Genomic DNA, 26,359 nt, shown 5'->3' on the forward strand with positions numbered 1-26,359 from the left:
CCTTGTAAAAAGTCCCTCTCCAGCTTTCTTGTAGACCCCCTTCAGGTACTGGAAGGCTGCTATAAGGTGTCCCCAGAGCCTTCTCTTCTCCAGGTTGAACAACCCCAATTCTCCCAGCCTGCCCTCATAGGGGATGTGCTCCAGCCCCCGATCACCTTCATGGCCCTCCTCTGGACCCGATCCAACAGGTCCATGCCTTTCTTATGTTGGGGGCCCCAGAGCTGGACACAGTACTCCAGGTGGGGTCTCAAGAGAGCGGGGTAGAGGGGGAGAATCACCTCCCTCGACCTGCTGGTCACGCTTCTTTTGATGCGGTTTGCAAAGGCATTTTAATTCTTACTACTCTGGTCTATGGAAAATGGTAAATTCAATTTCAAAAGCTTCAACATCTTTGTGTTCACTTGAACAGAGATAACAAGGGCTTTTGGAGCCTGGTCCCCCACATCCAGTTCGTGCTGTTTCTTTTTTATACAGTCTTAAAAGGAAGCATCAGAAAACACCTAAATGGAGGAGGTGCTGACAGACTGAAAACTTTAATTGAGACTCCTTTCCCACAGTGCCTCCCACACAACGCTGCAGAGTTTAAAGATTTTAACAGCTTGTAAGCATGAGAGACAATCCTTTTTCCTTTGACCTCGCTTAATCCCTGATAACTTGTATTGAAACTAGATTTTACCAAAAATTAGCTCCTTCAGTCAAACAAATCCTTTAAGTTTACTTCTACTGGGTGAGGTATCTAATATACCATTGCTGCACCCCAATTTCTAGCATCTTAGGAAGCGAGGGACAAACTATGTTAACACCCTTCTCATATTTAGCACATATAAGCACCGGCCACTCTGTGCAGTGGGAAGTTTTCTCCACCCCCCCGCCTTAGCAATAAAGTTGTGGGAAATGTCCCTTACTCTATATTAAAAATAAACATCTACTGTTAAGCTGAGAACAGCCAGAGAGAGAAACTTGCCCAGAAGCAGGCAACTTCAATGCCAATTTCTTCCATTCTGTCCTAGTTAAGAGTTTCCAAATACGCAGAACCTTGATGTACAACGCAAGTGCTCTGAGACACACTTCATCTACGCCTCCCTGCTGTGTGAGCACACGGTCCTATCTTGTATTCTTCAGCACCAGCCCATAACCCAGTATGTTTTTGTAATGCTTAAGAAATCAACAAGTCACCAAAAGTCTCCAATGAAAGCAAATTCCATTCTAAAAGGTTTTTAGGAAATGTTTTGAAGGCGTTCCCATTAAGAGCATCATACAAAAAGATGAAAAAGTTGACCAAAAACCATGGGGTACCAACAACTATCCGTACTAGTCATGGAAAAGTAAGAGTTATGACAACGTAGAGCTTTGCTAGGAAAACCAGGGCAGCCAGTTCCCCTGACTCCACCCTCCCTCCCAAACACTTATGGCAAGTAATATTCAAAGACAAATACAAATCTGACTTCCAACCAAACTAGTGTTCCAACTCAACTAGAACTCTGTCTTTGAACTTACAGGGTGTGCACCGTTTTCTTAGCATAATAGGAGGAGACTGTGTGGGAAGAACATGAAATACAAGAGCATCGTGGGAAAGACTAGAGTCACAGATGACATGGCTCCTCCCTGAAACCCATCCGGAAAGTCTGAGTAACTGCAGAATGTCCCCAGTTACTCATTAACATTCAATCCAATTTCAGGCATATCTGATTTATTCAAAATACCACAAATGACATCAACTAATGCAAGTTATTTTGCTTGATCATGGCTTTTTTAAAGCATGCATTTTATGAGAAGCATATTTTTGAAACTCCCAATTTTTAATGCATTTTTTTAAAAAATACAATGATGAAGTAAGTATTTTAATTCTGGACAGTTTCCTTAGACAGGCTCAGCAAAACCCCCTCCAAAGTGCATTGAGCCACTTTATACAGATACAGCAGTTTTGTAATAATTTTGAATTCTAAAATTGCATTTTTCCTAGATTTCCAGTTATGTTACATGAATAGTCAATTCATAGAGTAAGTTTATTCCACCAAACGCACTAATGCATTCCCCTGTGCCAAAGAATTCATCTTCTATAATTCAGTTTTCCCAGCAAAACGGTAAGATGGCTATCAATATTTGATAACCCTGGATCTATTTAGAAAGCTTTGGTAGGGCATCGTCATGCACTCCTCCTTTCATAAAGATAATAATCTAAGGACTGTCCTTCCATTTGTAGTGTTTTCCTTTGCTTTCTTTCAGGAAGTGTTGCTAAGGAAACAGACTATCATCTACCATTAGGTCCAAGGGTCTAGCAAGGTTTTTCTCAGGAAAAATAGACCAACTATTACAAAACTGGTATCTTTTTCTTTTTTTAATTATTATTGGGCAGAATTATTACAACCCCAACACACAAAATGTGCAAGAAACATATATTCACGAGGGCATGCTCCCTCTCCCTCCTAAACAACATTATTTTATTTTCATTTCATAATGAAATAAGAAGCATTTAACCCATCACTAAAGCAAAAGCTTGGGGTTTTTTCCACTTCTAGAGCCAGTATGGTATTTAGCTTTGCCCTTTGAGAAAAGGCAGTAGACAGTTCTGTTAAGCATCAGTTCCCTGAAATAACGACCTGGCACTGTGTGCACAAAATCATTACAGACCTACTTACTGAATTGACTCACGCAGAGTAACTAAGCCTGGCTCAATAAATTCAAATTTGTATACTTCATTTAGAGTTTCTGGGATTGTGAGTTACATCACAATCCATTTTAATACTAAACAACTATATTCCACTGTAATAGATCTGAGGATTTACCCAATTAAAGTGGTGTTATTTGTAAAATTAATGTCTACAATAGTTCAGCAACAAGATTTTTTTCAGCTTAGATGAAATTTAGAAATATGAACAGCTCCAAGTTTCAGTAAAGTCTCATCTTTATACAGATGGCATGGCAGGCAAAACACGTGAGCCTGTACAAAATATCTGCATGTTAAAAGAATTTTGCCTCAGTTTCATTAAAGGCAATCAGTCATCATTTAAAAATTAAGGTGCCAATACCTTACTTTCCTATTTTACCAGAAGAATTTTGGAAAACAAAAAGGGGGTTCTAAGATTGTTAGTAATACCTCTGGAGGTCAAGAGGACCATAAATATATACATATCTATATACCTTCTAATTTGTAAAGCAAAGTTTACTGCTGAACCGTCTTAATATACCTTGGCCCAGTTCTGACTTAAAGACAATTCTATTAAGTCAGCTGCAATTCCTATAAAGATTATAATAAGAGGAAACGAACAGAAATGTAAATTAAAGGACAAACCACAATAAGAAAAAGTAGTAATTTTTAAAAACAAATCAAAACTTGAACAGGCTTCTATTGCATTTAAGATTAAATTGCTTTCTTAGAAAAGGTTTTTCTAGCAACTTACAGAAAGGCTTGTATGCTAAAAGCTTATCTAGTGTTATGTGACTGCATCAGCCCAACAAAAGAGATTACAGCTCTCTGTACATCCCCCCTCACTTATAAACTAGAACAACCTGATTAAATTGCTTTTACTCACCAATTTGAGAAACTTAAAGGAGGCATTTTCTAACAAATATGATGTCTAACTGTGCTTGACAGAAATCACTTCCAATACTTCTGCCCCCATTACTGATTTTAATTGAAACACACCCATTTGCGAAAGAATCCCCCCACCCCTTTCCTGCACCGCACTTTGTTTGGGAGGAGAGAAACGGCACGTGGCCCAGTGTGACAACTGTTGAGGTCTAAGAAACAGAACTCATTTAAGCCTGTTAGCAAAAGCAAAAATTACAGCTACCTTTGCAAATGATTTATACACAAAGGTAAATCAGGTGCGGCACAGGCCAGCAGACAGGGACAGCGGACCGAGGATGTACAGAGGAGTAAAAACACCAAACAGAACAGGAGCATCTCAGCTATTCTGTATTTTGGCAGCTGAGGCAGCTCACAAATCCTGTGGCCACACAACAAAAAACCTCAAAGATACCATACCTTCAGCCCTTGCACTTTATCTCTGAGTCATGATGGAGTATGTTTTAAAAATAAGTCTAGTAAAAAGTGGTTTAAAGTCATCTATTGCCTTGATATGGCCTGTTGTTTTCTCGGGTCCATTCCCACCTTCTCTGAAACAGCTATTCTCTCCTCCCTTCAGAGCAGTAACGCTACAAAGTTATAGTGCTTATGTATTTCCAAATCTCTTTCAAACATGGCTTTCACTCAGACACCTCTTTCTTTTGCTACGGAGTTTTAGTGACTGGAGATTGCTACAAAGTGCTGAGAATCACTTCAACCACTCTCTCTGCTGCCAACCACATGACGAGCAGGATCTGCCTTATACTGGTCACTGGAAGATGTCTGTGTCATGGCAACATCCTCAACTACCAATCTGTCAATGGGGCCCACAGTACAAATTAGCAGAGAAGCCAGTCCTGCAACTTCTTCAGCATCCTCCAACCTTCCTCAGGGCCAGAGAGACCCCACCCCAGGCTGAGGGAAAAACACTCAGTACGCCGTTTCAAGTGTCAGTTTGGTACCCCACTTCCTACCTCCCCAGGAACGTAGGATGCTCTGAAATCACTCCTAACTGCAGACTCTCTAGGACAGAACCTTGTCACTCAGCGAAGGGCTGTGATGGCATAAGTGAACGACACATGCTGTGACCGCCTGAGCAGCCCCAGCTGCCGGCAGTCTTACCGGCTCAGAAGGCTTCGACAGCATGTGTGGCACTTTTATTATAAAATCCACTAAGCTTTAATAAGTTGAAGCCCCACTAAAAACTAACGGGGGCCATGAGGGGTAAGTGGGAGTCAGGAGGTACACATTGCAGATAGCTATTGCCGCTGGCTTCTCACATCTCAGTGGGACACACTGGTTGCCCGTCCACTCAACTAGACACGGAACTGTGTTACCACAGATCTCCCTAAGCACCTATTTTCGCCTTGAGATCCTCCCTCTGTTGCTGGTCATCCTTTACTAGGGGCAAAATCTGTGCCCTCTGCCTCAGTAAGGGGACCTTGAAAACTCAGAGGCAACCAGAAGATGCCCACTTTTCACAGAAACGTACAAATGAAAAGGAAGCAACATGATGCTTCCTGGCTTTAAAGACAATGTTAAACGTACAAGAACAGCATAACACTGGTGAGTTCAGGCTGTCAAGAGTCTACGTTGCTCTCTGCAGAGTTTAATTTTAAAAGTGATAGTGTAAGCTTCATCTCACAATTATCAGGCATTTTTCATTGGTGGTCACCAGAAGCAGAGTAGTAATAGAATAAAAAAAAAGCTGACTTTCAGCAGTAGTCTGCTATAAATCAAAGCCACAAAATAAGACAGCCTGCAAAGTATTATCAGTGGGCAAAACAGAAGCAACAACGTGCTCTGAAATATTACCTAAAATGCTATTTGCAGGAATTAATTCAAGACTATGACTTCTGTGAACACTGAAGGCCACAACAAATGTCAAAAACATATATAATTCCCCCAACTCCGCAGTTCAAAAATTGCAGTCAGATACACGAGTATGCTTTGTCCTGGATCAATGACAATGACTATCTACAACCATAGCAACACTGCCTGATAGCAAAGGCTTTGGGAGGTTAGCACTGAGTTGTAGGGGCTGAGTACAGGGAAGGTTGAGCAAATCTATTACTAGTAAAAAGAAACAGGAATTAAACAGAGTAGTAACCTCAGCTAAACACAAGAAGGAAGCTGCCCTGTCTGCACAAACACTTGCCTCTAGTCTTTGGCAAATAAGGCCAACGTCAATATTAATGTGATCAATCATTCAATATTTTTCAATTTTACCCCTTCAATTAAGTTCGCCATACTCTAGTCTTGCAGATGGATGGATAACTTTACTGTGTGCAACAGGAGGAAAGGGTCAATGTTTTTCACAGAGAGCAGGCAGGCGATATGGCAGCAACGAGGATTAAGACTCTTGAAATTGCTGACAAACATAGAGTAGTAGCTGATGCCACTGGTAGCCAAATCCCTCTATGGAATCTACACCCAAATTTGGTTATGAGAAAGTTGGGTTGCAGGTTTCACTTCCGTCAATCTTGTGCTTCTCATCTCAAGCTTCCCTCTTTGTTTTCTTTTCTTGATCAACCACATCTAGGCTGAATGTCTGACAGCACTCATATTTCTCTCAGGTGGAGCGGTAAGCATAACACACAACAAAAATACCGATTACATCATATAGTCAGTAGAGACAGGCCTATGCTAGTCAAGGAGGGTGGGTGACATATTATTTTAAAATTTAAATCCAGTTTTCAGCCATTACACTAATCCACTTAAGGCCTGGAGTCCTCCAATTTTTCTTCACTGCTTTCTTTTATGACAGAAGGCCCTGTCATATAACATCTCTCTTTATCTACCTCTTCTCTACTATTTCCCTCCCCACATGCATATTCTAGCCTTGATAGGATAAACCAACACAGAGTTCAAACTTAATTTATACACCTACACTTGTTATATCAACTAGGCGTAAAATATGACTTCAAATTGTATGAAATGAGGAGAAAAACTAAACTAAAATGAATAAATGAAACCATTTCATTCGGTATCTCAAGCGTAAGAGAGCAGGAGTTTAAAACTTCAATGCCAAAACCTCAGTCTTACTGCTGAACAGAATACATGAAAAAGTAATTTATCAACCTGTTATGAAATTCTGTGGTAACCTGCTTCCAAGTTCAGTGTATTTTCTTGAAGGAGCTGTAAAACACAAGGTATTTTTCATAATCTGGATTGGTTTATTTTTACACATTCAGTTGGGATATTCAATTAACACATTCAGCCTAAAGGACAATTTTGGCCATGATAGACTTCTTATGTCCTAATATACAATATTCAATACTGTAAAACATTTTGGACAAGGTTAGATTTTTATCCAGCTAACCTCCTAGTAAAACTATATAAAAATCACTAAATCTGAACCTATCTTTTCATAAAGTTCTGCAGAAGATTTTAATAATACACTTCCTTTCCCCCGTGTTTCACTGATGTAACTGCAGAGAAAATTAAATTCTAACAAGTAGATTTTATTAGGAATACAGTACTAGCATTTTTAACTATGGGTATTCTCATCCCTCCTCACAACTTAGGCAGATGCATCCAATTAAATGATGAATCATTCTACATAAATTTCCTGTTTAGGACATACTGGCAATACCAGCGTAACAACCTACAGAGCTCAAAATGGGGAAGAGAAACTCACTGGGTCACATATCATCACCATTTTTGTTTATAGACCCCAAAAAGGTGGGTTTTAAGTGGGGGTGTCCCAAGAAAGAAATTGTTCACTTCCGATTCCTAGATGGACTATCATTATGCTATTTCAAAGAAACTACACCATTGTATGCAGATAGAGATATAGACACTACACATTGTATCCAATATACAACTAAAGATCACTACTAGAATTAAGGAAAATTTGATTTATTGTGATCCTAAGCACTACTCAGCATATTTGTAATAGAATCATGCGTGAAGGAAATTGAGGCCATTTTGATCGCTAAGCACCAGGGCATTTAAGAGCAGCTATTCTTCTGGACCATTTTACTCACTGAAAGTTGGGCCACAATTCCACAGAAGATGCTGAAAAAGATAAGAATGAACTAGACAAACAACCTGGTTCTGTTTATCCACGCTGTATCTGCAGAATAACTGAAGGAAAGTGCCTCCCAGTGTCAACAGAAAAAGTCAGAAGAGTATCTGCCTGTATCCTCAACTGAAAATTTTGGTCAAGTTCCACTTTTGGGAATGGAGAGTCCACTCTCATTCTACCTACTTTGCTGATCAATTTTTCCCTTCCCTGAAGAAGGTTTTTTTTTTTTTCCCTCTTTCGGGAATTGTCATATCTTCTGCTGGATTCTACTGCTGGATCAAGCTGTAACGTCCTAGTTTCTGATCCCTCCTAGGGAGGCCTGCAGAGCTCCAAACTCTGCAAGTTCACAGATGTTTCAAAGGTGCTTCTGTTATTCCTCAAATGCCCTCCTTTGGAAGCTCTGCAGTTGAAAAGACTAGCACCATGGAGGAAACGGATCACAGGAAACCATCTCTTTCTTTTTTTACATTACGATTGGTAGAAGGGAACAACTTTTTCGTACATTCAGATATGAACCTTATGTTTCAGTGGTCTTATCTGAAGTGGGTTTTTTGTTTTTTTTTAAAAACAGGAGACATTTTTGGTGCCATAGACATGAAAAAGGTTCCCCATAAAAGGTAACAAAATCCAATACGCCACTAAATATAATGACTTATTTTAAAACAACCGATGATCTCACAAAGATTTTTGAAAAATAGGTTGGTATATAGTTTCATTTCTCTCATCTTGAAAATTATTGAACTATCTATCCTCTGAATAGCCTAGTATAAACTTTTACAGCATGTGGTCATCGTTTAAATACCACTCTGAAAATATTTCGGTTCCCTTTAATTTGCATCACTTTTCATATATTTTGACTTCAGCTTTCAGAGTTAGAATGCAGTGACAGGAATCTTACAAACATTTTTAAAGGTATGCAAGAATACAGCCCTATTTGATTTGTGAGAATGGAAAAAAATCTATGGGCAAAGACTACTTTTTTGGCTATCACCTTCTTCCTAGTCTTAGGGGGTAACCTTCTGTACAAGCTCATTGTTCTCGATCAGGCACTGTAAAGTGTACACTTAAATTAAATGCTCTCCAGTGCAGGGGGCAAGTTGCTTTTCCTCCAGTCTGGCCCACTAGTGGTTAAGATTTTAAGGCTTTTAATCTTCAACAGAGAAATTGCATTGAATTATAAGCTTCTTCTCATTGACCATTTTGATTGCTGAGGTTTTGGAGGACAAAACCAGAAACATTCCAGACCACGTAATAAATAAAACTGACACAATAAAGGTAAGTAGGTCTTTCAGAAGTTTGTAAGGATCCAGGAGATGAGCAGTTGATTTCTTCAAGCTGAGCAGACAGAAGCATGAAATGAACTTCAGCTTGCAACAAACTAGTAAGACATGTAAGAAAGAACACATCCCATTTTAATATTACTTAATACTGGGATTGAGAAGGCTTTTTAAACAGCAAAAAGAAAGATCCTGCAATGGAGGAAAGCATCAAATCTAAAGTGATCTGGAGGCACCACTTATTTTAAGAGATGACAATTTTAGAGGTCTACACATGCCAGAATGTAGTTTCTATTTTAAAGCACTATAAACAGTCTATTGTAACTGAGTGGAACAAAATTCCATTGATTCTTTAGAAAATAAACTTAAGAAAACTCTTAGAAAAAACGAGTAGAAAGCTTGCTACTAGCTCTAGTGATAAACTTATTAGTTTTCTCTCTATGCAAAGGAAATGGAACAATATTAAGGTGAATGAATTTAGGTGTAGATCAAAAAATGAAGGATTATGCTGCCAGGGAGCGAAGGATTATCATCACTTACCTCCCTCATCCAGAAGCTTCCCACTCAGGGGCTGGGATGTATCTGAAGAGTAACATGTAATGGAAATTTGTAGCATTAAATTAACTGCAGCTGATTGGAAGCACCTGATGGAGAAGAGGTGAGAATACCTGCTGTTTTAGACATGTGAATAGGATAATCCCCAAATCTGACTTTCTGGTCTTCTGCCCTGACATTAACTATTAAGGTTAAAATTTGTCTGAACACTGGAAAAAATACTACAATAGTCAGTTACAATAAGCTACTGGAGAGTACTTTTCCAGACCAATAAAAAGAAAAAAGGCTCAAGTTATGGTTTAACTGGAACTATAGCCTCATGACACCAGTAGTCAAATAACCAGGCAATACACTTAGCATCAAAAGGAGATACAATTTTTCATTGATCAGTACAGTGACACATCCAAAAAACCCAAAGCAAACCAAAGCACACCTATCATCTCCTCAGTGGACTACTTAAATGCGTAAGTCAAGGCTACAGAAAACAAGATCTTACCTAGTAAGTGTGTACTCCCTGAGTCCTGAATGCAGGTTCATGGCGGAAAAAGTACCTATGCATCCACGCAATCGTTTATCTCGACCAATCTTCCACGTTACAAACAGTGGGCTGTTTTAGGGAAGGAAAAAAAGACATGATCACAGAAGCAATATTGACATTCGGTGTGAAATTTCAGCAACAGTGCCCTTCCACTTCGGGCAACGGGGGGCCAAATCTCTAAAATAACCATATCTGAGCAGGCCATAGTATTTAGAAGTGTCCTTTGCGATTCTTTTGAGTGTTCTAGAAACGTTGCTCATGTGATATAATAGAAAATAAGATTACTGGAATAGTTAATGGACAGAATGAAACTGCTTGGTAACAGATATACCCTCAGCATCCCTCACTGTTACCCATTAACCTCCTCCTGTGAATGGGAAAAGCCTCACCTTAGACATCTGTACATAAGGATCCCTTTACAGAAGGGAAAAATACCCCTGTCACACCAGCCACTCCTCCACCTGAACACAAATACTTTGGTCCTTAACACTGCTAGCCGAAGACAAGAAAATTTAGGAACACTCTCCAAACTTAAAGAACTGCCTGAGGAAAGGATATTTTCTCCATGAATCCCAAGTTAGTAATTTTTGAGATTCTTAAATACAAGGAGTGGAGCAAAATCTCTAGGAAGTTGAACATGTCTCAATTATACGAGTGTGACAGTTACAAAGAAATACTTCTACTGTGAAACAACTTTGTACCAATCTATCCACTAAGTTAACAAGAAAGAGACAAACGATACAACTTTCTGGGACCAAACTTCTCCTTGCCGTTCTAGAGCACTGCATCAACATGCAAGCAACAGAAAACTACACAAACTTGAATTTCTCAAGGCAGTCCTCTCAACTCTAACAAAGATTCCTAATACTGAGATGAACAGGGACATACAGAGAAGAAAATCATATAAAATTTACTTTTTCCAGAAAGAAGACAAATCAAAGCAGATTACACAAACAAGAGTGCACTTCCCCCTACTGTTAGGCTCAAAAAAATAGTAATAATTTAAAAAAAGGCATTTCAGTTAAACAACTTGACACAAGAGTATTCTTGATCACAAAGAGGTTCACGTTTCTGCAGAACAAGCAACCCCACCTTGCTCCCCCCAACTGCGGAGCACCTCCCCCTTAAATCCTGAACTAAATCTGGTGCTAATTTTTGTGGGAAGCCATAGGCCATTCAGGCATAAATATTTATCATTCTGGATATGAAGACTACAGCCACGCTGCACTGAAGCTGAGAGAAGCAAGGGGCATCTCTGACATGTCAGAGCACCTGCGACCACCACACAGACACTTCAGGATGCGCAGCTGATTTCTCTCCGAAGCTATTTGATCAGACACTGCTCTTCGGCATTATACACGTGTACAAACCATCACGCTGGATTCATCTTCTTGTGCTTTACAGCTGTTTCCTACACAGCATCCTTACTCTATAGTCCACAGGCACTGGTATGAAGATCAAGAAGTCTAACATGAGGTACCCCACCTCAGGCTAGCATCTGAGAAGCAGATTACAAAGCAAATGTAATTACCACATGTGCCTTTAAGGAGGGGAACAGATCCAGAATCACAGACGCAGTCAAAAATTCACAAAAAGTCAAGTCGGCTGCATCAGAAAAAAAGAATCTTCTTCCGTTACTACTATCAGCTGCAAATAATGAGCAGATTTACAACACTGCACTGTAAGATTAACAACGCTGCACTGCAAGACAACCTTTGATAACTACATCTTGCCTGATTCCCTATCTGAAGTCTCAGTAAAAATATAATCTGCAAGTTTCTCTGTGTTTTGTGAAACAGAACCTCCCTTTGTAGCTGTGCCGATATTCTTAAAATACACTAAGGGTAAGAGCTTTATTGTACGAGCAGATCTATCACTGCACAACTGCATGAACCACTGCACCATGTAAGGGAGGTGGGTGTAACTGTACTGGGGGTATATACATAGGAATGGGGGGGGTTTGGGCTCTCAAGGAATAGCCTCTCAGTCTCTACAGCACCAATGCAGCAGCATCCAGTCCCCTCATAACTTTCCAAAACCTGTTGTTACTGCCTGCTGCTACAGCAACTTCCTCCCTATTTGATTAAACTGGACTAGTTCCCTTCTTTCAACTATGATGAATAGAAGAGGAAGCTGAAGTCATAACTTTCTTTTGGATTTCCTTTTATTTCTTTCTGCCCCCCCCCTTTTTTTTTTTTAAGTTGTTTGATAAAAACTGAAGAGCATAAAGCCAGAGGGACTATTACCTAACATTTAGTAGAATGCAGGTTATTACACTATCCTCCCTTCAGATCAAGAAGTGGCATTTTACTAGCATTTTCAGCAAAAGTATCCCAGTTCCCCTAAATGGTGTGAACAAAATTATTAGATTGCAATGGCACTGAAGACACTCTCCCTCCTTGCACAGAAACAAGCCTGAATAAGATTCCAATTGGACTTTAGGATTACTGTCTTGACCTTTATCTTTGGATTATGAGATTTATTAGCTGTAATACACTTAGCGGAGGGCTCTAATTCAGGGAAACATATACGCATTTACTTTCTTGTCAAAATGGAATTCCTTCTAGGATGCATTGGTACTGCTACCTCAAAAGGACAACAGAAGAAAACATCCAGAGACCATCACTGAATGTCAAATAGATTACTGAAACATTTGCATATGCTTTGAAGGTCCTTGTCAATGAGTACCAACAGAAAAAGTAAAGGTTATATACATACATCTTTGTACTAGGGGTAGTAGTAGTATAAACATACTGTTTGGACTAAATTTAAACCTCTATCCGTTGGGTAAATGAACCACCACTGGTAGCCATACATGCTATGCATCACAAAATCTGACTAAAGATGTTTTTTCCAACCTTTCAACCCACTTGCCTCCCTGTTCCCCAGGAGCCACTCAAGGTATCAGCATGTCTATACAGAGGATATAAGCCTACTGAACAGAATTACTTTTCTTAATTACCATCACTGATGTCTTCAAAGTGTAGTATGGGCCAAAGGTTCAGAGCAGTCAGTGACCCAAAAGGATTCTAACTCTTAAGATTCAAGAAATAAGGCTGAAAGGGACCTTCAGGGCTCCTGCTATGTTAAGGAGTAATTATATTATATAATCCTGCTCAAAAATGACCCACATTCTTCATCTTAAAAATTACTAGAAATAATGGGGACAAAACCCCCCAAAATGAAAAATCAGAAGGTTGCCTCAAAACCTCACTGAAGTTCAGAACCTCTGGAAACATTCCAACTTCCTGCCGAAATGTTTTCCCAGTCAGCTTGTACCTAGCTATTTTTGTGCCAACATTGTCCTTTAGATTAAATAGTTCTTTTCCCCTCCCGGTTATTATTCCCCAAAGTATTTATAGAAAGAATTTGTATGCCTCTTCAGACTTCACTTTGCTGAGCTAAATGGGTTGTGTTCATTCAGTTTCCACTCAAAGGGGATCTTTCCATTCTGACCATCACAGCTCTTCTCTATGTCTTTCTCCAGTTTAAATTCACCTTCTTGAATATCAGTGTCCAGAACTGTACACAGAATTACAGATGAGGGTCTTGCACCCGCATTAATGCTTCCATCTCTGAACTAGAAACACTGACTGCTACATTTTAGGATTAATTCTCACAGCCTAATATAAAGTCCAAGTCTGCCATTCAAAACTTCACAGAGCATTTTTCTCGTCTTACACTAAACAAAGACAATAGAAAACCTGCTCATAGAACCTAGACCTAGAGAAAAGAATGTTTCTTTCTAGTGATGTTCTTTTGCTTTTTGCTGGCATCCTTGGTTTCAGCTGCTTACCTATTTTCTCCAAGATGCAATGCTTTTCTTGTGTTTTAAAGCCAATAACCCACAATAAACTTGCCATCTGATGACATAGCCTCAGATCTCAGATTTGCAGTTAACTGCCAAACTCCACAGATATCGATGTCAAGAACAGCTAAGTAAATACGTATGGTTTCAACTTGATAAAAATCCTTATTTTCATCTGTTATCTGTTTTTATTAGAATAAAAAGGAGGATTTTTTTGAGCAACACGTTGTTAGACCTAAAACAAAAATTTACACCTCCAGGCACTTGAAAGAAAACAGAAGAGAACAACAGAAGATAAAATCTTCCGTAAAAAGCAGAAGAGGCAGCAGATGTGATGCCAGGAGTCCCTTTTATCCAATGACGTACAACAAGGACATGCATCGCATGCTGGAGAAATGAGTCCTCTTTTTGCCTAAAGAAGTTCTAACCCACATACCCCACAAGAATGGGAGAGCATACTGGGGTAAAGTGTGCTCACCTTTCACACTCTGACTCCCTCTTGATCTAGCATGAAAGCTGGGTTGGGTTTTTTGTTGTTGTTTGTTTTTAAAAAAAACCATTCACCAAGGCAGATGCTGCGCTTCCTTGGGAGGGCTCTAACAATCAGCTTCAAGTAGTTCGCTTACTCAATTTAGGGTGAAGCATCTTATTAAAAAGCAAAACAGCTCCGAGCTTGGGAGTGAGCCCTCTTGAATGAAGAGACTCGGAAATTTACTTGCTTGATGGGTTATCCAGCTTCTCATCGAGGTGCCAGGAACTTCTGACATACCCTGCTGACAGTGTTAACAACAGGAGTGAGGCAGAGCACCCTGAATACTCAGTAGCTGACAGTTGGTGGAAGAGGTTTCAAACTGTACAGAAGCAGGAGAAGGGACCAAATCCAGACCTTTAGAAGCATATGTAAATATCTTAATCATTCCTCTTTCATAAGGGTCTGTATTTTGTGATTTTTTGTTTGTTTGTGAGCCAGACACTAAAACAATATTTCCATCTAGAACTATTTACAGGTGCCACAGCAAATTCACAAGTGACCTGAAGACTATAAACTTACCATCCAGCCATTGCCTAATTTCATATTTATTGAAGAGTCTTGCCCAGCTCTCATCTAAATAGCAAATAACTGAAACAGTTGCCTGCTATAGAGGTTGTCAGGCACTACTCCATGAAAACCAGCTCATCATATATATTGTTTTTCCCTACTTTCAGTTGCAAAACTGAACTAAAGAGACAGTTGCAACACAGTAAGAGTTCAAACTAATACTGCTTCCTTATATACAATTGCTGTCATCAAAAGGTGCATATATAGTCCGTCTCCTTGACGGATACTGAAATATAGGCATGTATCCAACACCCTAAACACTGACCTTAAATGCTAGCCAGAAAATGTGTGGCTTAAGCACAGGAGCACGGGTCACCCGATCAGAGTGCTGCCCCATGTGTCACTTCAGCTACTATTACACTATTTTCATTAATGAAGAAACTAGGACAGCCCTGTACTTTACTTGAGCATTAATCTGTCATAACTTCTGGAGAATTGGAGCACTTCACATGAAGGTCACAAGGTATAAACCTATATAAACATTGAAAGGAATTATCAAAATAGTCTCTTATACACCACGCTTACCAGTGCCCTAAGCATATTTCTTATTAATGTTTTACAATCAAAATCACCTAAACCAATTATTGACCTGCTTGCTGTATGTTACTGAAAATATTCAGACTGAAAGCAAAAATGTGTAAGCTATTTTAGTCATCAGTCAGCTATCACAGTAAGAGTCAGCATGCCAATAACTTACACCAACATCAGGTAGAAAGCACTGTTAAAAATATCCTCTTTTAATACAAAGCAGCACTGGATACAAGCTGCCTTTTATTTACCAGTACATTTAATAAAAAAGTGAAGGGATTCTTTAAGTTGGGGTGTGGGGGAGAAGGCAAGAAGTGTGAATACATCAGTCTTCTTCTGGTACCATCAGAAGCAGTATGAAAAGTTTATTTTCCTCCCTATCCATAACAAGGAAGAGAAAGGCAGGAAGGTGGCAAGGATAGGGGAAAGGAAGGGTAACAAAACAAGAACATTTCTCTACTTTTATAAAATATGAGTGAGAGCTTTTTTGGTTTCACTTGAAGACTTCCAAGTAATAGAAAAACTTGTAGGACTTTGAAGTTAAAAGGATTAAACTTGATGAGCTGAGAGGTAAAATGATACTTAGACAGACATTTTAATTATAGTTATTTAACCTACCATCTTTTATAACCAGAGAAGGGAAGACAGTCTCTACAGCCCTAATGTTACTTGACACCCAGGGCTGTAGGATCAGACACTTTGAAAAGTGAGCACACTCATCCCTTTGTAAGACCAGAGTGCTTCCACTTCAGCTCCCAGGACTTCCAAGCTACAACACACCCCGGAAGTATTCTAAAAAAGCAAAGCTGCAATGGCAGTGTTTTCCTTTTTGTTTTACACAAGTGAACGAGCTATTGCTCCTAAATTCTAGACATTTTAACGTTTATATTTTTTAACATAAAGCTTACTCTATCTTATTTGGGATCATGCTACACCTTCAAATAATGCTAAACCCTCACGTAAAACTATTTCAAACTAGAAGCGTCTGGAGAAAGAGAAATTGAAGTTTATCATTAGAACAGGACGCTGCAATCCCTCGCACAAGCAGTGCCAGCCTTACTCAGAATCACAGAAAGCAGCCTCCCTGCTAACTGAGGCACTCTAAACTTCGTTACACTCCAGGCTGTGGCATTTCCAGATGTCACAATTCAGTGAGCTAATTCACATTACTCAATGTAAGAGAATACAGCTTAGTAATGAAGGAGGCGGGGACACGTACACTGATAGCTTTATCAAGGGCATCTCTACATATGCTCTGAGGCACAGGAGGGGGACAGATATGTTGAAAATACCTAGTTTGTGATCAAAGGGGAAACTTGATGGATATTATGATGGAGCTGGTCAATAACAACAACAAAACCTGGTGAGTGCCTTTCTGCAACAGTCATACAAGCACACAGCAAGGTGCGAGGACTTTTTAGCTTACCAGATACGTTCTGGAAAAAAAAAAATCTGGTACGACACAAGAAAGTCAATACAAGAGTTCATGAACCTCCAAAGGGGAATAAGGGAGAATGGCAACACCCCCTGCCCCCTCCCAATTTATAAAGACAGAATTTGATAAATGTAGACAATGAATACATAAGATTTTCTGGAAGACAAGAGAAGCAAGAAAAGGAAGAAAGAGTCAGTAGCTCCTCACAGGAAAGAAGCTCCTCAATGGAAACGGGTACAAGTGCAAAAAAGACCAACAATCACAGTAATAGATCCACTTGGAAAAACTGGAAATAAATCAGGTTATTGAAAAGACAGACAGAAAAACAGCAAAGCACAAGACAGGCACAATGAAGACAATCGATTTGCAACATGACATATGACTCTTAATGATTATAAAGGAAAAACAACTAAAATTTATAAGAAGAAAGAGAAAGACAAGGAAATTGTTGGCCAGCTTATTAACTCACAGACTTAGGGGAACATCTGGCCACAGAAGATGCTAAGATACCCAAATTGCAAAATGTTCAACTTAAAAAATCCTAATGGTAAGAAACACGAATGCTGGGACTGACTGCCTGGGAGGACATACAGCTGCCATCATCCCTGTATCCTCAAAGGCCTCCAAAACCAGGCCAGTGACAGGAATATTGTAAATACATTTGATTCCACCCCTGAGTAAGAGGCAAGACCAAACGTCCTGCTGATGTCCACTGCAGACTCGTTTTCTGATTTTGTAAGAGAACAAAGGGACAATTCACACACAAAACTACCTGTTAAATTGTGGGAGAGACAATCGTCATTACAAACCTCCAGGATCGGAAAAAAAAAATCTGAGAAAAAACATATTCATCTTACACTTCTGTATGTTCCTTTCTACGTAGCAGTATTGCAGAAGTGAGTAGAGAAGGAGATATGTAACATTAACTATTTCTAAAGATCAGAAAACATTAATTTATTTATTGCTTCAAAGAATGTAAGACTGAGTAGCTTCAGTGAGGTTCAGGTGCACTTGAGTGTGTAAGCACTTTTTGAATCAAGAATAGAAACCATTTTCTTCAGCAACGTATCTACAAGTTCCAAGTGAGCTCTGAAGTGAAAATGTAGAGAAGCCCATGGATGATATTTTTTCTATTTTGAAAGCCAATATAAAGAGCTTTTTGGGGGAAGGGTAAATACCACTTTTTTTCTAGATTTAGCTCACCTTAAAGACCTCATTTTCTCCTTCAGCCTAGTTAGCCTAGACGCAAACAAAAAGCTAGTTTTGCCACTACAGTGCCACTTAACACATATTTTGACATGAGTTAAAAAAAGCAATACTTGCTTGGCTACTCTTACACAATCGGAAAAAGAATTAGCTACTGAGTGAAATGTCTGAAATCCATTACCCTGCCTGTGCCCAATTACAACCCCAACTTACTAGGATAATGACTTCATCTAGCAAAATTCATAAAGACAGGAGCACATCAAAAGAAACCATAGATTTCCCCAAACAGGAGGAAATTTATTCTGTGATAACATTCTTCTTCCTTGTGGGAGATATGCTGAGATTCTTAAAAACAGTCTACATTGCATTACTCCTTCAACACATCTACTCAATGAATAAAGTTCATTACTGCCAATACACGACGATCCGAAGACAATCACCACAATCTACCGGCTTCAGAAGCTGGAAGCGAGATCTGCAATTTTTTTATTTAAAATACTGTATGATTACTGAAAAAGTTACTAAATACTTCTGAGGGCACAGCATATTCTTTCAGTCATTCTCAGGACTAAGTGATCAAACGAGCAACTCTTCCAGCTACTGTATTTCAGAAACAAACATTTAGAGATTTCTTTCTTTACCCATATAACAAACTTAGTATATTTGGTGTTTTTCCTGAAATCATTACATGCCCTAGAGAGATCAGCCTCACAACCAAAACCTGAGCTGCTAGGTGTGAATTTGTTAGCAAGTTCTGCTTAGCTAAGCAGCTAATCTTAAGGAAGGTCAGAAAGCAGCTACTATTTTAAGAAAATCTAGTTTAAACAACAGCATAATCAGGGTTAAAAATAAGAGGACTGCTTACCAGTAGGTCATTTTCTAAAGTGAACCTACAACACCTTAATGAAGATTGCATTAAATGTATTAAAATTCATTTTAAAAAGGGACATAAATTCACAAATACAGCCAGATGATGTGGCTGTTCATTCAGCTGCAGCACCAGTGCTGCTGTTGCTCTATACTCTATTAGATGAGCTGACGCAATGTGGGCAGCATTCCAGAAAAGAGAAGGTAAAAGTAACAGTTTACAAGGGGGGGTGATGACTTTTAGGTATGCCCAGACACTACTCTGAATTTACAGTCATTCTTTTGCACCTTCTCCCTCCAACTCTCACAAGACAATCCACCAACTTCATGAAACAAATTGAGTTTCTATGACATATGTTCCTAAGTTCGCTGTTCTCTTTGCTAAAATAAATATTTACATGTAACAAAATCCAGAACTATTCAGAAAAATCACATAAGTTGGTTATGTAGGCTTATCTAGCACTACTAAAAAAAGATTTGAATATTTACAGTTCCTCAGAGAAACAAAATAGACAGTAAAAGTTATGTTCTACACAAGCAGAGAATCATGGCTCAGGACAAAACAGGTTTTACCCAGCTCTATACTCAAGACAGTTTTTAATGTTACCAGCCCAAAAGCGTGTTTGAAACCGAACACAGGGACTTGCAGCACTGCCCTTTCAAGAAACAACCTTCAAAATTGTAACGTCATCCATAGAGATACTGCTCAGGGCGGTACGGGTGGCAATGTCAGAGCCCTTAGACTGCAGCACCAAAGGTCACAGGGCACCTGGAAATTCCTCAGGATGGCACCTTCCATACAGGTCATCTAGTTACTCACGTCATTGCTCAGGGTTACTGACGCATCTTTAAGTTTATATATCTTGTTTCAGAGTGAGACACTTGAATTTTCCTCTAAAATAGAATGTTTCTTCCCCAAATCCCCATAATGACAACCTCAACCGGGTATAAATTGAGTTTGTATGAGGGACTGATTTGTCACGGTGTCTGCACAGACCCACAGCTGAGTACGCACACGCTAACCAAGAGGACATACCGGTTAATCAGCTCATACTGCTTCAGATTACAATGCTTCAACAATGTTCCAACGGCAGCTCTTGTCCACCACAAACCCAGGATCATCAAGCAGTTTTATACCTCAACCAGCAGATATCAGGTTTATACATCTGGATAGCTGCTAAATCATTAAGTTAACTTAAGCCATCTAGAATTGAGTATCTTCAGAACAGCAATCCCTAGGGTTGTACTTTAGCCACTAAAGCCATCTGTATTTCCAAGACATTAAGATCAAGTTTAAGTGAGGTTACAACACAGATCCTATGCAGTTTAGGCCAGAAAGGGTATAGGCATGGCTATATTTTTTAATTAAGATTTTTTTTAATTAAAAAAACCAAACAAAAACCAATAAACAAACAAAAAACAAACCTTAAAAATATTTCTAGCCCATACAGCTGTGGAGACAGCTTTCCAAGTATGATCCAAGTATTAGCCAATGCAATAATCACAAGGTTATTCCAGCACCTTGGCCACCGATCATAGCAACAGCAGTGGTAACACAGCCGTAATGTTTACTATTTCTTGTCAGAATCATGCATGCAACAGGGAAACCATTAGTCATTTCAAATTTAAAATACTCTTTGCAATGATGAAGAACAGTGGCACGAAGCGGTCACCCACACAGAAGAAGGAGGGGAGGACATGATTTGAGAGTAGACATGAGGAAGAAAAAAGCAAGTAAAACAGAAAATTCATAGTTCCTCCAGAAGACTATGGAAGTGAAGGAACAGTGGGGAAAGAGGAGAGCTTTTCCACCTTCCTCTGAATGATTAGTAGAACGAGCCTGCTAGTTTTAAATAATAAAAGCTAACAACGTAAAAAGGAATTACCAGAATGGAACAAGGGGTTACATCCTCTTTAAAACACAGTAATTGCGATGCCAAGGCTCCTCACCAGGGTATTATCACAGTACTTGCTGTGATCATGCACACCATGATCCCCTGCTCTTCCATATTTACCTCTGACTAGTCGGTTTAGCCTTCGATCTTCTAAACTTCTGCTAATCTTATCCAAGTCCTGACCAGGAAGGCAAACATACGAATATGCTCCTCAAAACCAACCAACCAAAAATCACTAAAGACAATAAATAATCATCTTTGCTTTTTGGAAAAGGCTTATTATTTCATACATAATCTTTCCATTAAAGCTGCCTGCAAGTCTCCCAGCACAGGTCTAGCGGGAGCAATGCAGCTCGAAGACAGACAGCCCTCAGCTACTTCCAGGCGAGCACGCTTATCTGAGCAGTACAGTGCCATACCTGTGAAAGCAGATAGGATGGCTCTGCACTTAGCCTAGTTGATTCTGGCTCTTATTAAGCACTAGATCAGGAATTGCTGGACTGCACACTGTTTTGTAACAGAGCCATAACCACGTAACACCCCTCTGATCAGCATTACCAGCCTCGCACAGTTTGAGATGTGACAAGGTATTACAGAATGGGAATAAATGACCAAAAACCCCCCCCAATTTATTCAACGAACACTACAGAAATACAGCAGTAACAGGTGCTGTTGATACTGCTCAAGGTAAAGGTGATGAAAAGCAGGTGCGAGTTTGAACTCGCCAGCTCCCATCTCTTCCCAAGCCAGGGAGCCCTCCAAGCCGCGGGATTCCAGCCTCCTCCGCAGCCCAGCATCAGAACGGCAGGGATGGAGAAGCCACAGAAGCCCATCTCTGCACAGCTCCTTACGGGAAGTAGTAGGGCACTCATGCATCCTCAATGCCAAATACCATCACTATATACAAATTTAAAAAACAATTGTTTGTTTGGGAACTGACAGCTGAAGTGCGTACTCCTGCCTCCATCACGCTCGGCACTCGTTACGTTTCAAAATTCATTCTTCTGCCCATTGTGCTCATCTCTGTATTTCATGTATTTTTATCCTTGGTTTCCCTTCCACCTTCTTTTGCGTTTCTGTCCTCCCTCCATCTTTTTCGTACTTAATCTATCTTCCTTTGTGACCAGCTTTTGAAAAGGCGGAAGAAGAAATAAAGTAATACTCAAGTTACTGCCTTCCACATGCCCATTACAAGTCAGTGAGGGTTGAGGCCTTTATCCCTAAATGGGTCGCTATTTGCTTTCATAAATTCTGGAATCCTCATTTTGATTAAAACCTCTAGAGCATTCAGCATGTTCCCAAAAACTCAGTAAAAAGTTATGAGAAAGGAGATTTTGCATTTTGGAATACAAACGTGAAGACCTAACTCCTTTTATCAAAATAATGCTTAATCTTTCAAGACAGTACACATGCTTATTAAATGCATCCAGAGTAAGGGCTGTACCTCCAGATAAACTTTTGCTCTAATGTCAAAAGCAACCAAGAACAAGTGTCAACGTATTCTAGGTTATTAAGACACTGTAATTTATAGCATTTAAATAAAATGACGTTAACAATGCGTATATTTACATTATAAAACTGTTCACATTTATACTCTGACCTACTTAAGCAAATTGTTTTTCCCCAATTGCACAATTATGAACCATAGCAGAAAAAACAGACTTTATGAAGTTAATAAATCAATTCAGTGTCATTACAAACTATTAATGTTATTACTTCAGAGTCTGCAGTCACCTGATTATGACCTTCTATGGGGCATATTTAAATATTCCTAAGAAATATAATTTTGTTTCCTGGTACCTTTATTATTAGTCATATATTATACTTCTTTTAATCAACTCAAACTAACTTTAGATTATACATTGACACTATTGGTTTGTTAACAAAAACTATTAAAGCAAAGCTATTCCTACTTTCTCATACCCCAGAAGACACTAAATGATTTTACATTCCCTTTCATAGCAGTAGACAGAAAAACCAGGAAAATACCGCATTTGAGCCAATAAATAGTTTGCATGAAGTAACTTTGGCTACATTTTACATGTTTTGAAACGGATAAGTCCCAGCCAAAGTCACCTCCCCATCCCATTTTCAAAGAAAGCGAGCAACTTAAAACCACATGCTGATCCCATAGCTAAAAATGAGCTCAAAACCCATGTACTCCGTGTTCAAGTGTAGTCAGATTAACAAACATGTTAACAAATTAACAAGTGTTCAAATTAACAAGCACTTAAAAGGACTGGCATTACTTCTCCCCCCCCAGCAACACTATGCAGTCTCCTCTCGAGAAGGAACAAGTAGTCCTGAATTGGAGATACTGATGTCAAAGAAAAACATTTTAAAGGATGCAACACAGCTTTGCAAGTCAAAGTTGAAACAATTTCAGTACCACCAAAGATCTCATGTATAGTTTATGATCATTCTACTTAAACTGGAATTGAGACAAAATATTTCCAGTGAAAGCATTTTCCTTTGAATAGTCTTTTTTTTTTTGCAATTAATGCTTTAAAAGGATTCAGCAAAACCCTTTCCTAAAATTCCATGAAGTAAAATATATCCAAACCTAAATGTTTTAAGAACACCACATCCAAAATATTTTGGAAAGCTGCATAAGGTCCCCAGAACTTACACCCCGTAGAAGAATAGCGAAGACAATGCTAAAGAGATCAGATAAGAACAGCTCCAGCTCCTAGATTCTTTCTTTCCTTAGAAGTCACTAGCAAGAATGCAGCAAACATTAGTTTTGAGGTGCTAGTATACTAGTTTCCCTTCTATTACTAGCAGGATGATTCAGGCATAAAATGAGTTTTGAAAGTTGATAGGGAAAAAGCATTCTCTAGGCACTAAAATGTGGAAGTTTAGAGCCACAGCACCATTTCCATTCTTCTAAGAAAGCAAGCAATTCCATGCTCACAAATAGCTGCTGCATATTAACCACAAACCAAGAGCCAGCAAATATTGTTTTGCATAGATTTCAGACAGCAGCTTAACACACAACTCCTACCTTTAGAGTCTACACATACTACCTTAAAAGAAAGTCTGTTCTCATTGCCAACAAAGATACTGAATTTTTATCCTGATTACTTGGCAGTTTTACCCAAACTGCCAGTGACCATTAGCAATGGGGATGCTGGGCTTTCATAAATTGGTTTTTTTGTTCTGCTGAAATATTACCTGAAGCAGTTAGTCAAGACATCAGTGAAAACCAGGAGTTGTAGTTATTAAAAGGTCACGCAAAATTTTATTAGGGCTATAACTGGGATTCTCCTGCTACAGATGAATCGTAACTTAGGTTTTAATGAATTTCAACCAACTGTGAGACACGTTGTTCTTGCAAAATATTAGATGAACGAGTAAAAGCAGGTAGAAATGTATGCAATTTGTTCTGGAAAATCACTTCGTTAATTAAAGTCACACACTTCATACATACAAGACATTAGACATACAGTCATAAAGGCATCCATTTGGACCTTTCAAATGCTTTTTGTTAGTTGCCAAATGCACGACACATGCTGAGACATAAGCACCTAGGGGCACAACATAAACAGCTGAACAAGAAATTTTATGCCAATAACTGAGAATTTGCCAAGCCTGTGAGAAATTAACACACAGGAGTTTCCTGCTTAAGTGGAACTTAGTTCAAAGGAATGAGAAATATTTAAAGAAACCCAAGAAAAAACTGGAACTACACAAGATTTTTCTATAGCAGTAATATGTTACAAAACTTACATGCCAAGGTGTCAGCTGACAGGAAAGGCTGCGATGAAGACAAACATTCAAAACCATTCCTTTAAAAATCATTGATCCATCTTCATGTTAAACTACATATTCTAAAGGTCCAGTGCATAACAGAAGCTTGCAAGAGACTTGAAACACTAGGAACTACACAATAGCAAGATACATTAGAGTATACTTGAATATTTTTAAAATGCATAACTTTGAAAATTTAATAAACACTGGATTATTTTGGTACTGGTTTTAAGAAGCTCATGATAATGTTGCAAGAAGAGTTAAAAAACAAGCCTAAGCAGAATTTGAATTTGCCCTCTAATTCAGACTTCACTAACTCTACAGCTGGACTAAATAAATCTTTTGGATCACAAGAATTGCTATTAAATCAATGCACTCCAGATTGCACTATTTGTATAGAACTTAGCTATGTAATTTAACCAATGAGACAATGGTTCAAAGGCAGACTGAATACAGTGCTGGAATTACAGCCAAGCAGAATTTATATTTTTGCCACAGGAAAGACATACTAAAGGCAGCGCTTTTAAGACTGACAAACATGATTCAAAATCAGGGAGTTCCCACTGGTTTGAAAATCATGTCTGCTATGGAGACTGGATGGTTTTAAGTAAGACAGACATCTGTCAATCAGCACAGGTATAAAATACAGAGATATCATGCCTTCAGATGAACTAGTTGATCTCTTAATGTCTTTCCACCCCTTAAATCACAAATGACTGCATAGATGGTTGAGTAACAGTGAAGTTCAGAGCTGTTGCTCAAACAAAAACAGCCTCACCCAACCTTCCCATCCCCAGACAGATAGCCTCCTTTCTTCTTCTGGAACAAACATGTGTGATTGGGGAACTGATCTGGTTAAAAATGTCTCTCTCTCCTTTCTGCCAGTTTAACTTAGACCAAGCTTGTTTCTCTGCTCCGTTTCACTGTGCGGGAGCACGTGCAGGGATATCAGCTCAAAAAGAGAGGAAGAGGCAAAGGGGGCAGTGAAAAAGGGTAAAGATGATGACTGCTTACATCTGCACCCCACAAGAAGAAATGCAGGAAGTACAGCTTAAACAAAAAGGAACAGCAGTAAGATTTTTAAAGAAGGATACTTACTTTTATTAGACCAGCCTGTATTGCTGGAAAAAGCAGGGGAGCTTTCAGACAGATTGCTGCTTTAGCAAGTTAGGCAAAGCACAAGACAGAACAAAACTGCTCATAATGTAAACATAACCATGCTAACCTTGAACAAAAAACGCACTCAGCATTTAGGCAATAGAGGAGTGTGTTACCGACAGGCCAGATGACCAGTCACTGGTCCCTTTCAAAGACGGATAAACTGCAGTTAGTGATAAAATGATGGAGTAATACATAGAGCCAGAGTATCTCATTGAGGTCCCAATTTTTAGTACACAGCAGATACACCTTAGTTACACTCAGACATCAAGATAACAGGCAAAGCATCATCTTTTGAGCAAGTATCATACTGGTTGCTACATGCTGTCACCAGCCATACAATTAGACAACCAATAAACACAAAGGCACTAGCTCTAGTACAGGAAATTACTGGATGATACAGCAGCATTGTTACAGGCTTCCCCTGTTCTTACATTCTTCCAGCGGTATCTGCCATTGGCCATCCCTGGGAGACAACATACAGGATTAAGCGGATCCTCATTTGGGACATCAGTTCTTTCACTGCCTCTTATCAAACACAAGTTCACACAGATACAGAGATGCTGTCTACAATACAGTAATTTTGTTTCCACAAAAATGTACTTTTTATATTTGAAGACTGACAAGTTTAGGCTTATGCTTTCA

The 26,359-nt window shown here is 39.1% G+C and overlaps 1 protein-coding gene across 2 annotated transcripts in view; it reads right to left on the minus strand.

The window, feature by feature from the left end:
* AMMECR1 (AMMECR nuclear protein 1) overlaps positions 1-26,359 on the minus strand; it is a 106,431-nt gene that overhangs the window by 33,274 nt on the left and 46,798 nt on the right. The window contains exon 3 of one of the 2 annotated variants that reach the window (XM_059824336.1): positions 9,927-10,037. The exons of the other annotated variant lie outside the window; for it this stretch is intronic. Within the exon in view, the coding sequence (XP_059680319.1) occupies positions 9,927-10,037 (111 nt within the window). The remainder of the gene's footprint in view (positions 1-9,926; positions 10,038-26,359) is intronic. 2 annotated transcript variants of the gene reach the window in all.

Source organism: Gavia stellata, chromosome 14, assembly GCF_030936135.1.
Source record: "Gavia stellata isolate bGavSte3 chromosome 14, bGavSte3.hap2, whole genome shotgun sequence".
Taxonomy (NCBI): Eukaryota; Metazoa; Chordata; class Aves; order Gaviiformes; family Gaviidae; genus Gavia; species Gavia stellata.